General features: G+C 29.4%; 1 protein-coding gene and 1 long non-coding RNA gene across 2 annotated transcripts; one reads left to right on the top strand and one right to left on the bottom strand.

The window, feature by feature from the left end:
• Nucleotides 1-6,032: 6,032 nt before the first annotated feature.
• LOC131622597 (splicing factor SF3a60 homolog) lies at nt 6,033-13,279 on the bottom strand. Its single transcript, XM_058893642.1, has 13 exons — nt 13,124-13,279; nt 12,666-12,855; nt 12,483-12,596; nt 12,130-12,234; nt 11,546-11,688; nt 11,332-11,428; nt 10,323-10,487; nt 9,375-9,446; nt 8,769-8,939; nt 8,571-8,648; nt 7,552-7,680; nt 7,075-7,221; nt 6,033-6,457 (listed from the first exon to the last, which is right to left on the bottom strand). The coding sequence occupies exons 2-13, from the start codon at nt 12,837-12,839 to the stop codon at nt 6,311-6,313; spliced, it is 1,542 nt and encodes a 513-aa protein (XP_058749625.1). The 5' UTR covers nt 12,840-12,855; nt 13,124-13,279; the 3' UTR covers nt 6,033-6,310.
• Nucleotides 13,280-13,966: 687 nt separating this feature from the next.
• On the top strand, nt 13,967-16,693 carry LOC131622552 (uncharacterized). Its single transcript, XR_009289930.1, has 4 exons — nt 13,967-14,110; nt 14,296-14,397; nt 14,843-14,939; nt 16,424-16,693. It is a non-coding gene; the product is annotated as an uncharacterized LOC131622552 (long non-coding RNA).
• Nucleotides 16,694-18,259: the final 1,566 nt, after the last annotated feature.

Genomic DNA, 18,259 nt, shown 5'->3' with positions numbered 1-18,259 from the left:
TCCATTATGAATTTTCAAGATCAAGTCACTGATGAAGATGAAGTCATTAATGAAGATGAATAATTAAAAAGGAAGTATTAATGCGGATAAAATAAAATAACTATTGAATATTTAATATAAAAAAACATTAAATATTTAAAAATTAAAATTTAATAACAAGTTACGAGTCATTAATCTTGATCATCTAAATTAAATAATAATCTATAATATATATATATATATATATATATATATATATATATATATATATATATATATATATATATATATATATATATATATATATATATATATATATATATATATATATATATATATATATATATATATATATATATATATATATATATATATATATATATATATATATATATATATATATATATATATATATATATATATATAAAGGGAATATTTTGTTTTGGTGGAACTTATTTTTCTACCATTTTTATCTTTGTTTATTGTATAATTTACCTAATAATTTCCATTTAAACTACTTTCTCATAACTCTACTATTAACATTAACTTTCACATGATGTGTTTTTTTTTAAAATTAAATTTAAATAAAAAAAATTGCTTATATTTTTGTTGGCGCATATTAAAAAATCGGACAGACACGTGCCTGTCTGTACGCAAGTATATTAATAATTAAAAAGGATTACACCTTTAATTACACTATTTAACTAGTCAGAGACCCGTGCTTCCGCACGGGTGATTTTTTTCTGGTGTAGTATTTTTGTAACGATATGAATAATATAAATAAAAGGAATTATAAGCAATATGCATGATTAAAAGGAATTGTTTTACTTGAATAGAGTTAGAGTTTTATTGATTGCTCTGTTATACTCCCAATTTTCTGAAAACCTAATATTCATAGGAATCGTTTTGAAATTTGAAAATAAATTCTTTAGTTTTCAAATTAAAGTCATTATTGTTTAAAATAAAATAGGCATTGTATTGAAAGTGGCTCTTAAGATTAAACATTATTATTTTATTCATGTGTTAATTTTGTGTGTAATAAAGAACCATATAAAAAAGGACATGTGAGTTGGAGAAAAAAATAAAATTTTAACAAATGCAAATGTAAAATTTTAAATATAAATGAAAAATATGAAATAGTTTACTTAATTGTAAATTTAACAATAATTATATAGAAAACAATGATCCATAAAAAAATGTTTAAGATATGTTAAGAACACAATAGCAAAATTGGGTTAGGTAATTTAATAATTGGCGGTCCAACAACAATTAAAAGAAAATGATATAGATCACTATGGTTTAATTATAAATGAAAAATAATCATATAAATTCAATTATATTAAATAATCATATAAAAAATACTATAAGATGGAGATAATAAAAATGAAATATTAACATTTAAAAATAAAAATTATCTCTCAATTAATAGTAATTGTTGATTAAAATAAAATAGCTACTATGTTGATAATGACCCATGAAATAAAAAAATAATTTGATGCGATATAAAATATATTTAAAAACAAATGTAAAATAAACAATAATCATGGAAATTTAATTGTATTAAATAATGATAAAAAATCGTGAGATGGAGAAAAAAATAAAAATAAAGATATTATCTCTCAAATAAAGACAATGATTGATTAAAATAAAATAGGCATTATGTTGATAGTGACCCGTGAGATAATAAATAAATAAATAGAGAAAAAAATTAAAATTAAAGTAAGAAAGTGTGAAAAAATGTGAGAGAAATTTGAAATTTTAATTAAGATAGAGAAAATGTGTAATGATCGATTAAAAAAAATTAAATATTAAGTTGATAGTGGCCCGTGAAATAATAAATATTTTTGGGAATAATAATTAAATGATCGATTATTAATATTTTTTGCGATAATAGATAAATGTTTGAAAAATTAAAATGAAAGTATGGAAAAATGAAATGCGAAAGAAATTTAAAATTTTTAGTAAGATTAAAATTTAAAAATAGATTATTAATATTTTTTGTGATAATAAATAAATTAAGAAAAATTAAAATGAAAGTAAGAAAGTGTGCGAAAATGAAATGTAAAAGAAATTTAAATATGAATTCCATCATCCATGGCTTACATGTGATGTCATCATTCATGCAATAAAGTTGTATGCAAAATGTTATTTAATTCGGACCAATGAAAAGCTAACACTTGGGGCATCCATTCAATAAAGTTGAAAGAGTGAATACATAATTTGTTAGTTACAAAAATGACCTTTTATTAGTGCAAATAAATTTTGGTGAAAGGGTAATTTAGGCAATTTGGTCAATCTATTATTAATGTATAGATAGTAGACATCTCTTTTTGGGAAATTTGAACGGCCTTTCAAAAGGACCTACATAATTTAATCAAGACACCAAGTTTTTTTTCATTTTTTAATAGTTTTATTTTTCATTGGATTTCGTGCAACAATATCCATTCCATTGTAACACCTCTCACGTGTTCCATGAGGTGTTAAGTTTCATCCGATTTAAAGATAAATTTATTTGTGGTCCGATTCAATTTTGAATGATATATTTTAAAAATTTGATTATGTCTGATTCAATTTAATACTGTGTAATTTAGATTTATTTTTTATATTTAAATTACAAATTATATTTTTATTAATATTATAAAATAATAAATTATAGATTTGATATAATATATTTCATATTGTATATTAAAATATTGTATATAAAAAGTTAATATTACAAAATGAGAATGATCAAATATGATGTCAATAATAAAAATAAATAAATTAAATCAAATTAATAAATATTATTAAAAAAATAGTTATAATCTAATAATAAATTCACGTCACATATCATACTAATAAAAAATAAATATGTATAAAAATATATACATATAGTTCGGTTCAGTCTAGATCAATTTTGAAAAATCAATCCGAAATTCGATCCGAACTGAGTGGTTTTCACAAAATAAAATTCAAACACGTTCAATAAATTTCATTTTTTTTGCAATTTTCATTTTTTTGAATCGATTTGCGATTTTTATTTAGATTAATTTAGATTTGAACACCCTAAATACCATGACTCATGGACTTGATTCAGTTCATGCCTGGATTGTTTTGTAGGGTTTCTTAATGCACCATAGAAGATGAAAAAACACCATATGAAAATAGAAATGTATCTATGGACTTTCATTAGTCATTTTAAAACACTTAATATATTTTTAGAATAAATTTAATCATAATTGTTCAAATGCGAGTGAATTATGTATGTTTAAGGTGCGTCCAAAAATGCATTTTCGAAATTGGTAAGTATTTCTGTATTTTCACGAAGTGCCATAATAATTTATTGGGTGCATTAAGATTTTTTTTATTGAGCTATTTGGTTTATGAGTTGGTTCTCACACACAAATTTAACATTTCTTATTTGTTTTTTTTATAAGTTGTTTTGATACTTTTATAATTATTAGAAAAATAATTAATTTTTTGATATTATGAATTATTTTACAAAATTATCTTTTTTAATGATATGATACAAATAAACTAAAAATTAAAAGAGAGTAGTAGTCATCCGATGATACCACTTGTAATGGTGCAATTGGAAGAGTATGAGGACGTGACGGAGGCATACACTTTGCGTATCGTTCTTTCTAGGCCACTCCTTTATCGGTTCGAGCGCCACTCTTTTAGATAGGGCACCCTTTCTTCAAATATGTCGCATGGATTCTTCATGTTTCTGTCCATAATACATGATCGCGCGAATAACGTGTATTGGGTCAACAAACGACACATAGAGGATCGTGGAAATTTAATTGTGCTCTTTAAATTTCAAAGAATCAACTATCTATTTTCAAAGTGGTTGATATATCACACGAAGTCTTGGATTCAGGCCTAGAATGACTATAAGTAACTCAATATCGCGATAGAGAAAGAGTTAATTACAAAATAAAAATACAAATATACAGAGTTTCTCATCTCACGTGAGTTAGTTCTCTACCTAACAATTGGTAAGTATTTTTGTGAGGTAGAGAATTATGTATGTTTAAGGTGCGTCCAAAAATGCATTTTCGAAATTGGTAAGTATTTTTGTATTTTCACGAAGTGCCATAATAATTTATTGGGTGCATTAAGATTTTTTTTCTTGAGCTATTTGGTTTATGAGTTTGTTCTCACACACAAATTTAACATTTCTTATTTGTTTTTTTTTATAAGTTGTTTTGATACTTTAATTATTAGAAAAGTAATTAATTTTTTGATATTATGAATTATTTTACAAAATTATCTTTTTTAATGATATGATACAAATAAATTAAAAATTAAAAGAGAGTAGTAGTCATCCGATGATACTACTTGTAATGGTGCAATTGGAAGAGTCTATGAGGACGTGACGGAGGCATACACTTTGCGTATCGTTCTTTCTAGGCCGCTCCTTTATCGGTTCAAGCGTCACTCTTTTAGATAGGGCACCCTTTCTTCAAATATGTCGCATGGTTTCTTCATGTTTCTGTCCATAATACATGATCGCGCGAATAACGTGTATTGGGTCAACAAACGACACATAGAGGATCGTGGAAATTTAATTGTGCTCTTTAAATTTCAAAGAATCAACTATCTATTTTTAAAGTGGTTGATATATCACACGAAGTCTTGGATTCAGGCCTAGAATGACTATAAGTAACTCAGTATCGCGATAGAGAAAGAGTTAATTACAAAATAAAAATACAAATATACAGAGTTTCTCATCTCACGTGAGTTAGTTCTCTACCTCACAACAATCTTTCTTTTCTAGGTATGACCCTAGAAAATAAAAATAATCAAATTTAAACTATAGAATAAAACTAAAATTAAAATTAAAAATAAAATTAAAAATTCAATTCCCATTTCAAATCCACACTAGTTTCGTTCATATTCACAAGAGCAATAAGTCAGACTCAAAACATGAATAACAAACCTCTTTAGCGCTGGATTATAATCTCAATACATATTCCACCATTGTGTCTGATGCATATTTGTCCTGGCTTTCTTTGCATACTTAAATTATAAAAGCTCACAGAATCTCGATGTTTAAGTAGATTATGAAATAATGGCATCGGTTGCTAACAAAGATGATGAAGTTCCAGCATTGGGTGCTCGTTGTACATGTGACAGGTTCAAAACCTTTTATCTTTTATTGTTTTGATTTATTATTTCTCTCTCAAATATGTATAAGAGAAGTCGTTAGATCTGAAAAAAATAAAAAAGCGTGGAAAAAAATTTCATGAGCCAAAATATATAATAAACTTTTTAAAATTTGAAAGAAAAAAAAAACAACATAGAGTCAAATAAATAAAATCCAACTATTTTACACATTTCCATCGATTTCAAAACAATTTAATTTGTTTAAAATCGTCACAAAATACATTTTTACATAAAAACTTTATCAACAATTTAATACGAAATATTAACCTAAAAACAAAAAGTATAGAGTTTAGGTTTTAAGTTGTTTCCCATCCCAATAAAAAAAAGGTTTTTAAGTTGGGATACACTTCATTCACCAAACACTTCAATTTAATAAAAGATAATAAATAAGATAATTCACCAAACATTTCAATTTAATAAAAGATAATAAATAAAATAATAAATAATTCTTTTTCAGTTTACTCGTCTTTAATATTTTTATTTGTCTCAAATTATTTATCCATTTAAAATATCCATATAATATCTATTATTTCTTTCCAATAACTTACCCCTATTATATTTTAAATCATTATTAATAAATCTATTTTAGTAAATGCCATTCATTTTATCATTTAAATCAACTCAATTAATAATTATTTTAAAAAATGTGAAAATATAAAAAAGACACGTGTGAAACGTAAGGAATATATTCTTAATCATTTATTATTTCATTTCATCAAACAACTTATTCAAAATAATGTCTCCAATCAGCTCCAACCAAAGACACTGAATGAACATATATGCACCATATTCATGCAAAGTATATTGCAAACTTAATCTGGCATACAAATAGATAGCAAAGTATATTCCACTAAATCTCCAATTAAAGAATGATATTAGTTGTGCCTATTACCACTCAAAACTTATAACAATAATAATACTAATTGATAGTACAATGCAACAGCAGCAATGAAAATCTTTGTTTCTTCTCCCGTCTTGTTACGATATTAATCACAATTCACAGTTACTCAAGAAATTGCAGCACAATTCACAAAATATGGCTCCTATGTCCCCACCCTTCTCCTGGGTAGTTCTAAATATTTTCGCTAAGTTACAATCATTCCCCTATTAATTATGTCGAAAACAAATTGCTTCCTTCTTTTACTAGTAGAAGAAGAGTTGAAAAGAAGATTCTCTCTCTTTATATCAGTCCCTGGCGCTGTAAATCAGTGTATGTCTTCTTATTATAGATGTTGCCTTCTTTGTCTTCATACTCTTCCTCTAGATCTGGGCGCCACTTGTTTACTCCTTGTCTCTGCTGTATTTTCTTCCAGAGTTCCTTTGCTTCCTGCAATAGACCATTGGTAGTGTGTAAGATACCATAAATGTCACATGTAAATAAAAAAACGAAAAAATGGATTTTTGTCATTAACTAATTGAGAAGTATAGCAGAATCCCGGATAGAAACAATACTAGTATTTCAACTTTGAATGTTGTTGAGAAGTAAATTTATTCTGAATTCATGACGTTTCTTGCTAAAATTAACTTTCAAAACTGATAATATCATCTTAACAGTGCCAGCAAATAGATATTGTTAGGGTTTTTGTTACCAAGGCATGAAATACTCAAAATAGCAGAAAAGGAATAAAATTACTAGAAACAGAATTGGAGCATCTAGCATTAACAGTAGTACGACACATTTGACAGAATACAGTGAAGTCCTCCCCAAAATAGTATTTTGTCGAATATGTCCAACAGAAAAGATATTCAGACTTTCAGAGTATTAGATAAAGTTGAGTTTCAAAATTCCCCCCATCTCTTTGCCCAATAAGAATCTTGTTGAAATGTGAATTCGGGTATTCTGAGATGGCACATTAGACAAACTAGGACCCGACAACAGATATTAAATGAACAATAGGTGTGTCCCCAGAAACATATGGAAATAAAACGGGTAAAAACGCAAACCTCAATTGATGTTATTTCATTGAAATTCTTTGTATTTGGTATACCCAGGCACCGCATCCCATGTTGATGGCGCCATTCTTTAAAATGTCGTTCAAAAGCACGACGTCCCCAATAACTGTAGTTCCCACATATCTCACACTTAAATTCCTGAAATGCATATTACACTATTTAGTGATCAAAATATTGTGACCCATAAAGAATTCTAGAAGTAACAAGTCCCTAATTTTCTTTTTAAGTCAATGAAGTTATCTAATGCAATACTGCCAACAAGCAAAGGACGTCGATAACAATTAACAACAATTTTTTTAAACAGTTTCTCTCTGCTCCTCAAGGAAAGAGATAAATTTTGTAGGGCCCAAACCACTTGAGTGATGGTCAAGACTCAAATAGACAACAATAGCACATACTTTTAAGATAAATTCAACAAAAGAAATGATAATTTCAGTTTCCAAAATTTTAATGGCAAATAAATAATACCTGACCCAAGCCATGTAACTTATACAGCCAGTAAGGTATAGGCTTTCCATCCCATCCCATTGGTAATTTTAAGGGATTATAAATCTGCTGTTCATCATCTTCGCTTTCAGAGTCCTCTTGTGTCTCTTCCTGCAAAAATTATTTAATATTACGTATTATAAGTAAGACCATATTTGGGAGAAAAAAGGAGTAGAAATAAGTTGCCAAAAATAGATGAAGTGTAATGTGAATCGGGAGGATAGATGAAAAGCTTGAGTTCCATTCCATTTCTTCTAGTTTTCTCAAGCTAGTTTTTTTTCATTCCATTCCATTGAGTTCTCTGTTTTCAAGTCCTTAAACCCTCTGTTTTTATACATTTGTTATAGTATGGAAAGTGGCGGTGAAGCATCAAAACTTTTTTAATAATTGTTTATGTTAGTAGCTTTTATATGTGTTTCATGTTTTATTTTATATATAAATATTCATTTTAACCGCCTTTATGGTTTCCGCTATTTGCCCGTTACGATATCCGATATTTCTCATATCGGATTTTCGGTGATCCGATATTTTCCGCGATCCGATATTAACAACACTGATCAGCTTTAATATTGTTGGCCTTATATAAACAGCCAGCTCCACATCCCCTTCAAATATAGATACGGGAAGTTCATGATAAACGATGAGCGTGCAATCATGAAGGGAAAAAAAAGTTCTATCTTCATTTTGTTTAGACAGACCAGTCATAAATATGATTGATGCAATGAGGACCAAAGCATCTTGGAGATCGTTTTGAATCAAGACATATATAATTATAAGACAATATCAATCATTACACATGGACTTTAGTCCCTCATTAAAGCCATCCCCCAGAAGTTCAAAGCAAACAAGTAATGTGTTATATTAAGACGTCCAAGATATAGAATGTGATTGGTGAGTGTACTCTTTTAAAAATAAATGAAACTGTAATGTGAAAAACTAAGGTTAAAGTATGCAGTATGGATCGCTAAAATTTGGAGGATTCATAAATGGCTTCAACTCACCTCCTCACGTTCTGCTTCAATTTCCTCGTAAGTTAGGGCTTGCTTCTTTACAACATTGTCTTTTGTTCGAACAATTGTCTGTAGAAAAATGATAAAAATTAAACATGAGAGAAATTTGTATGTATGAAATCACTATAATTTATCTGCCCAAAATGTTGCAGATAAAACCACCAAAGGAAACAATCGTCATTTTCTAACCTCATCTAACAAATCACACAGTCTATTCATTTTGGCCTCCATTAATGCAACTTCTTTCAAATTTTCTTGTTTTAAATTTCCTTCTTGTGGAGCAGCAGCCACCCCATTTTTTTCTGAACCACGCGCTCCCTTGGTAAAATGCTTTTTGTCCAACTTTTCAAGAGGTGTATGCTGCATGAAAAACGCCAACCAAAAAGAATAAGTTAAGCTGTAAAGACAGATTGTGCAGGTATAGCTTAGAGGAAAAAAGTAACTTCTATCAAAATTCAGGCAACCAGGGCATCTGTCAAGCAAATTTGAAACTGGGCTTGAAGGATTTCACTGTAATCTTGTACAATGTATGGTGGAAATATCGCTTAATAAATATTTAATGTATCTATGCTTTGATAGCATTAAAACCTTTAATTAATATTTAATGAATCTATGCCAGTTAAAGCATTTAAACTAGTTTGAACTCTCAGTTTGGGCCTATCTGGGAGATATACATGATTGACTCTGATGAAAGATCCCAATTTCTTGACTGAGCCTATGATAATCAACTTGGAAGGACATGGTAAGAATACATCTCTTATTGAACTTGTTTTAACATTAATGGGTAAAAATCACCTTGGTGAGGAAGAGCCTATCTGCGCGTTGCTGCACAGTGCCACCAGTTTTAAGTCCCAGTGCAGCCAGTGCCTAGATGAAAAGTCGGAACAGAAAGGCGTAAGAATGAGTCAGTTACCAAATATAGAGTTCTGCTAAAATTAGTGACTGGCAAGAAAAGATGCTTAATCTTTGTAAATGAATATTGAAATTCAAGATATTAAATTAATAAAAAGAGAGTGTGAATCCTTGTATTGCATATAATCGATTATACTGTTGATGGAATATGAACACCTATGTTGCATGGATAAAGGCACCTGGGTATGGTACTGATAGAGTTCTTAAAAGTCTAAGATACAGGTGCATTAATATAAACTTTAAAAAATATACATACACAAGAAAATTGAATTTTATATAAACATCTAAATTGCATTAAAGATTAAAAGAAAAAGACAAATAAGCAGAATACATATAATAAAAAGTACTTATATATAAAATAAAAGAGGCTAAATTATAAAACACGACGACAAAACATGTCCGAATGAAACAGTAATATGAAAGTTGTTCAACAATCAACATTATAAAATCCAAGCATGACTATGAATATAATCACTTAAACAGTGCCAATCACATTAAATATAGTCTCTGAAAACTTCAAATAGATCCCATAAATCTCCACCAATATCCCATATTTTGCTCTCACACTTATTTTACCAAATTACATTGCTTTTTTATCCATCAGGACATGAGTACTTAACAGTCTTACCCATTAACCCAAATTGAGTATCCAACTGTTTTTTAAAATTTGAAATTGTACTGTTTTTTAATATTTTGAAATGTAATCATTACATAGATGCACAAATCATGTACAACAACAAAACTAATATGTGTATGTCTTCAGTGTTAGAATACCAGTGTTTCACACACACACACACACACACACACACGCACACACAATCTTCAATTTACCTCTTTTAACCTTTCAGGACCCACTTCCACAAGCTCTTCCACTGTACTGTAATAATCAAGATCAATTGCAGTGTGCTGAGCAGGTACATGTCCATTCTCCTGATTCACATTCTCCCATCCATGTACCGTTCCAGTGGCCCAATTTTCTTCAAACTCGTTTGTGACCTGCCATAACTATATCAGATTCCAGAAAAATAGAGAAGTGCAGCAAACTCACGAGAAAACTAGATGGTAAACGATGCACATCATTAATGACACAGAAAGCTTTAAAATAAGATACAGCTCCCTCCATTTTTATTTTTAAAATTTACATAGCTACACTACCTCTGTTTAACTTTTGTACATTATAATATAAATAGGCTTTTAATGGACATTTTTCCCTTACTTTTTTTATTCCCGAAATCATTCAAGTATTGTTCCGGACCCCTGCTAGCAACTATAAGCCATTATTAGCAGATGAACTAAAGATTTTGGGGGAAGTTACAAAACTGATGGATGAGCCTTACGATCAATAATAAAATGCTCAAAATTAGCTATATTCATAACAATTAAAGCTGTAGAGAAATGACAGATTTTGGTGGGAGACATCCATAGTCTTTCAATATTTATAGGACCACAAATATTTATGGAGTTTTAACTTCTTACTTCAATATAGTGTTATATTATAGAAAATGGAATCATATTGGAATAGAAAAATGGGTAAGTTTTGCAGAAGACCATAAAAATATAGAAAAACAGTTGAGTAGATTGACAATAATTATAACCATAGCTAGTAGCTACAAAACACTTTGACAGCCCAAACATTTCGCTGGATTTCAGCAAGATAAAAATTTCAGAAAGAAAAACTAATGCAAATCATTTAAAACAAATATTAATTAAGTTTCTGCACCAAAAAAATAAGAGCTAGGAGGCAAAATTTGTAAAACTACATCACATTCCAAGAGTAAAATGAGACTCAATTATGCTAAAAAAACTACAAGTTGAAACATGGCAAAATAAAATAAATCACCTTTGAAAAGATTCGATCAAGATCTTGCAGGGGTTCTGTCCGCTGGAAAAAATATATCAGATACTCCAAGAGATTCTCCAGGTACTCCCTGTACTGCCTGTAAAATTGAACATCAAGGATTTAGAAGACGATAATATAAATACTCCATATAAAACTACGATGCCCATAAATGCCAAATGATCCACATATTAGATGAATAGAGAACACAACTCACCTGGTCGTTTTCATTTTTCGTGGAATCTTATCTATTTCAGAAAAAACATCAAGGTATGCAGAATACTCAATTGGCTCTCCAAATTTGGAATTGACATACTGATGGTATAATTCATGCATGTCTAAGTATCGACCTAAAGCTTCCTGGAAAGCAATTTTCATATAATCAGTGATCAGAAAAAGTTGCAGGAGCATAAATTGTAAGTATTTTACACGAGACATTGTCTCTCTTAACAATATAATATTTTAGATTTTGTCCTGCACAATCAATGTAATTTTCTACGGAACAAATAGAACTCTTAGACAAGAAACTTTTCCCTACATTCCGAATGTATGGACATACTAATAAAATGTTCAATCACAAAGTCCGGATTTGAGGTAAACCTAAAAACCCTAATGATATGTCACCACTATTCTGAAAAGGTGAAGAATTCTGGAATTCACCACTTAACCATGTATCCCACATGCCATGACCTAGGGCAAAGTTGAATTTCAGCAGGTGCAACCAGCAGTCTTTTCATGTTCACTGAAGCAACGGTGATTTAACATACACAAGTGGAGAGATAGAGAGAAAGAGAGCAATACCTCTCCGCTGAACTCAATTTGAGGTTCCTCTTTAAGAATAGCTTCAGGATCGTCATTAGCATCAACAACACGTGCAACCGGATGCTTCCTATGATACTCTCGTATCTACACATACCACAAAACAACCAATCTGTTACACACACAACAGATTCACAAATAAATGAGAGAACTCATCTTCACCATATCCAATTATTTAACCTAAGTTGCCTTCCACTCCCAAACAGAAAAAGATGTAAAGCCCTAAAAATCAAACAATTGGAATGGTCCCAAGTCCCAATTGATGCTACATCTCTTGAAACTAAAATATTATAAGAATAATGAAAATTGAAAAAGAAAAGGACTAAAACTAAAACCTCTTTGAGTCTATCGTAGAAGGCGCTGAAAACATTAATTCCAGTAGCAGTTTGTCCTCCCAGTGCAGCAATCTCATCCTTCCTTGCACTGTCTTTGTCTTCATAAATCTCAACCTAAAACAAACAATGACCATCATGATAGGAACAGAAGATGTAATAAAACCTAAAGAGCAAGCAGCTTACAAGTTTTTCGGTGGTGGAGGTGATGGTGTCTATCATATTTCTAACACGGTGGCTCTGAAATAAACGATCCTTGTTGGATGTAGGCTCATTCTGAAGGTCCTTCACTATCAATCTCTCCAACCTCTCAACCTCCTCGTGCGCGGCACGAGTCACTTCCAGCAAAGTAGACGACATTCTCCCAAAGAACTTCCTATACGCAACTCAATACACATTAAGTTTTGATTAGGCTTCAAATACAGTCAATTTCACATGAGTTCTACACCTCTTTAAATAAAATGTATAAACGAAACAGAGAGTGCTTAATGAATTGTATGTATTCGTTCATACATGAAGGGAAAGATAATGAGCTATTGCGACCGTGAATCGAACAATATGGAATAGCATCCTTACGCGAGCGATACATGGCCGCAGAATGAGAGGGGAAGGGAAATCTAAAAGTAAGAAGAATTGTAAAAAACCTGGGATTTGTCGCTGATTCTGATGGTCTTAGTTCCGATGACTGACAATTCCGCCTGCGTTTTTCCGGTGAGGTTTTAGCTTTGTTGAAGATGAGTTCAAAGCCACTCCGATGCAACTTGTTTCTGATACAAGGGCAAAGAAGCGATGGACTCGTGTGGACTGGGCTCTCGTGAATTGGGCTTGGGATTACGGAAAAATTATAGCCAGTATCCAACAATTATCTCTGTACCCCAATAAATTTAAAAAAATTCCAATTTTATCCTTTTTTTTTATAATTTTTAATTTTTAATTTTTTACTTTTATTGTTATACGGACATGTGAACAACTTTAAACTGATACGTAAGACAACCGGATAATTTAGGATGCAGAATTTCGGTCAGTAAAATAGTCAAAACCGGATATCCCGTTGGGGGTGTTCCGGTTATACAAGTTACCAACCGGATATCCCGTTGGTGGGTGTTCCGGTTCTTAAATATACCAACCGGATATCCCATCTATGGGTATTCCGGTTATGTTTTTTTAATTATTTATTATGTTTATTTATTATACAATATATAAAGCAAAATGAGTATTTTGACAAATTTGACACAGGGCATGCTATAAGGCCCTTAGCTATTTTTATATTTTGCTATAATGGGAAACTTTCTATTAATATAATTGTTTTAATTTTTTAAATAAAATAAAATAAAAAATTTAATCTTTCCAATTCTTATGTGTTATTCATTACTAATCATTCCTATTCAATATTCAATTTTTTTCTCATAAATAATCAAATTCTGCAAACTCATTCCAAACGCTTTGTATTCCAAGAAATCCAATCGGCGCCGCTTCAACAAAAACAACAACAAATTAAATTCTCTCTTCCCCCAATCCATACTCTGTTACAAATTCCTTCTCTTTTCTCGTTCCTAATCATCTCATAATTAATTTCTTCTCTCAATTGATATTGGACAATGGAATCGTCACTCTTCACTCCAATTTTCCAGGTATTTTGTATCAATGTTTTAACATATATAAATAGGAACAATTTCATCGATTCCTAATCACACCCCTTCTGATAAGGTTACCTCTGAATATTTTCCCCTTTCTAATTCTCGATTATGTTTGCTCTGAATATTCATTTAGTTTATTGTTGCTCTGAATTAAATCACCTTTCTTTGTTATCGTGCAGGAGAATATCACTGTACACTGTTAAATAAAGTTTTCATTGAGTTTACAAACTTTGTTGTAGTCAAGACTACTGGAAAATGGTGATGATTAGTTGGAGAAAATGGTATTTATTTTCTTTGTTATTTAGAAAATTTCTCCATTATTTGGAAACTATCATTGTATCTTCAATGCATGAAGATGGATTCTGGGTATGATATTATAACTTCCTGCGTATTTTTGTTTCTATTTGTTGCTTATTGTTCTGATTTTATATGCAAATTTCTTTAACTATTTTTTTCTTTTCATTTCAATATGTTTGTGCAATTGGTAGATATTGTGTTAGATGATTTACTTATTGTTATTATGATTCCTATTGAAAAACATTGTACGGAATAAGAAAAGTATTTCATATTTTAGAAATTTGATGAGAATTATGCTCTCTTAATATTTACAATTTTCCTTTGACTGTGTGATATCGTTCTATTATATGCATGTGTAAGTTATGTTTTTTGGTTTATCCAGATTAAATATCAACCTTATGTATTTGACATATTTTCTTCTGTTCTTAGGCATTTAGAGTAACACAAGGTGGAAAATCTCCAGGTGTATAGAAGGCATTGCTTGAAGTTATCAACCCATACAGGGGAACAAGTCTTCTTCAAAGATGTAAGTGTATTCCTTGCATATCTCTCTGATTTATCCTTTTCTCCTATTCTTCTGTGTTAGCACTTCAAAGTAACAACATTGTTTATTTGGATTTATAAATAATTATTACACTATCTTCTCCAAGCACACACAATTTTAGTAAGATCCTCCAGAACAATAGCAAAAGGTGCAATAGCTGCAGTAGCAAAAGCATATCTATAAACAACAAGAACATAATGACTCATTCCACAGTTAAGTGAATCTTTTACATCTATATTGGTTGGTTTTTATCGTTATTGAACACTGTTACAAGGTGTAAGAAAAATCAAGAAGATGGTTCTGTACAAATCATGTAATTGTTCGTGGTATATTTAAGAAACTTCCAAACCATACTCTTGACATTATCCTTCATTGTCAAAAAAGATATGTTAAAACGTCATCAAATATACAATTTTATAAAGTCCTTAGTGATGCAGTTAAAGTTGCATTTGAAGAATCCCCACCAATATCCATTTCTAAACTCGGTCAAATGCGTTCAAAAATATATAAAAGTATAAACTTCTGCGCTAATGGTGTGTTTGGTTCGAGGTAGAGCGAGGGGAGGGGATGGGAAGGGAGGGGAGGGAAGGGTATATTTAAAATGAAATGTGTTTGGTTCAATTTCTAGGAGGGGAGGGGAGGGTTAATATTAATTAAATTAATATATTAATATATTTACTAAAATATCCTCAATTTTATTTCATTATTATAAAAATATTATTTTCTTTCATGTTTCTACTTTTCTTTTTGTGATTTTTTATCTATTGCTTCCAAGTCTTCCATCAACTTATTATAATTATTCTTCACTTTCAAATTATTTTTTATTTTTTTATTTAATAAAAATTATATCTACTATAAATTTTTGTATTTTATTATAATTTATTTTTTGTATTTAAAAGTTGTAATCGACGCATAGTTTGTTTTGTGTCGAGAGTTATAATACGAATCAAGTGTACTCAATATTTTTAATATTATGCTATAAATTATGACTTTTTAGTCACTCAGTTATACAAATATTATTTTCAAGAAGATATTTATGAAATTTTTACAATTGAATATCATATCTCTTATATAAAATTACAAGGATAAAATTGTAAATTATTATTAAAATCCCTCTCCTCCCCTCGTGAACCAAACATATTTTTAAACGGAATCCCTTCTCTCTCCTCCCCTCGTGAACCAAACATATTTTTAAACGAAATCTCTTTCCCCCCTCCCCTCGTTTGAACCAAACATATATATAATTACAAAAAATCCCTCCCCTCCCATCTCTTCCCTCCATTAAAATCCCTCACCTCCCCCTCATTTGAACCGAACAGACCCTAAACCTTCCAAACTAGATTCATCATTAATATTGTTGCTTTTTTTAACAGCGAATACATTTTTGTTTAACAGACACTTTTATCCTAAACCTTCCAAGCTAGAGTCATCATTAATATTGAGACTTGTCAAAATTGTCTATGTAGGGATGATCAAGTGCTACTTTGACAGATATTCTCTCACTGGGATGAATAATGTTATTCATACACCCAATTGTTACACCAATACTTACACCCAACAGTATTTTACAGTAGTCACTAAATTTAGTTAATGCAGTGTAAAAACTTGGTTAATGCAGTAATAAAGTTGGTTAATGCAACATCCAGGTATTAAAAAGAATTTTCAGCAGACATCAAACTTGGTTAATGTAGTGTAAAAACTTGGTTAATTAAGTAATAAAGTTGGTTAATGCAACATCCAGGTATTAAAAATATTTTTTAGCAGTCATTAAACTTGGTTAATGCAGTGTAAAAACTTGGTTAATGCAGTAATGAAGTTGGTTAATGCACGTTCAGGTGTTAAAAATAAACGTCCGTACATAAATAGTATTCGTTCGTATATGAATAGTATTTGTCCGTACATGAACAATGTCGTCCGTACATGAACAGTGTCGTCCGTACATACGGTGTAGGTGTAAGATTTGGTTTAAGAATAGCATTTCCGCACAGGGATTACACTTGAGAATTTTTGGCAGAGGTGCGTAAGTGAATACAATTACTCCCAAAGTTTAGTAAGAAGAAAAAGAAGAGACACATTATTGAACACTTAAAGTTAAAGTGAAAGTGAAAGTGATATGTTGTGTATTGATTGAAAATAAGTATTCTTTGTGAATATAAGGCCGCTATGTCACAAATGGGGGAATTGATAACTATGCTCTCTTAATCACTTTTGTCATGAATCATTTTAAAGTAACTTGGTTGTTGCAACAATTTTAATTCCGAAATCTTTAATAATTGTGTAGTCTAAACTAAGTAACGGAATGGAGTCAATAAATTTTATGTGTTTGTGATTGATATTTAATAAAAAAAGTTAAAATTTATTTTAAAATAAAGTAAAATATATATTCTCTATTTATAAATCTTGGAACAATAATATTAAATAGAGTTAAAACTGATAAGTTTTATTATAATATGGGTCTTGAAAAAGAGATTTTTTATTTATTTATTAGAGACCAATAAAATATGAAGGAGTATTTATGAATTTAATTAAAAAAATAATAGAATCTTAGTTAATTTATAATACACAATTCTTCTACTATCTTTAAAAAATAATTATATATAAGCATTTTTAATAGACGTTTCAAATGTTACTACTCTCAAGCAAATTTCAATTCCATCTATTACTAATTTTAAAAACTATTTTTATCTTTTATACAATTTATGCTAATTAGTCAATTAAAAGTCTTTTATAAATGAGTTGCTAGGTGTGTATTTTAAGTGAAGTTTATGTTTTTGTGACTTTGTATAAACTAAAAGGATATTGGTAACATGTCACTGAAATAAACTCAATGATACTTATCATGTGACTTTGTGACTTGCATACTTATAATTTATCTAATTTTAGGAGCTTTAGCTAAATTTAAGGGTATAGAAAAATTCAAATTATCAATTTAAAAATAATTGATTATATCATGTGGATTATGGTTATCATTGCTAAAGACACAGTAAAACTATTTTTAAAATGATTAAAAATACAATTGATTATATCATGTGTATATAATATATTTTGTAAAATATTTTTGTTGATCAAATTTAAGTTTAATCACATAGGACAAATATAACATTATAAAGAGTTTAAATTAATACTCTTAAGTAAAAAATATAATGGGTAATAGATAAAATAAATAATCTGTTAACATTTAAGTAAATATAATTAAAAAATTTAAATTAAATAAAAATAAATATAAATGAAATAAGCATGAACAAATCAGTAAATATAATATAATTATATGTTTGAATGAATGATATTAATCTTTTATGAAT

The sequence above is a fragment of the Vicia villosa genome, unplaced genomic scaffold, assembly GCF_029867415.1.
Source record: "Vicia villosa cultivar HV-30 ecotype Madison, WI unplaced genomic scaffold, Vvil1.0 ctg.000032F_1_1_3, whole genome shotgun sequence".
NCBI lineage: Eukaryota > Viridiplantae > Streptophyta > Magnoliopsida > Fabales > Fabaceae > Vicia > Vicia villosa.
The sequence above is the reverse complement of the archived record's forward strand: the minus strand, read 5'-3'. Positions and strand labels throughout refer to the sequence as shown.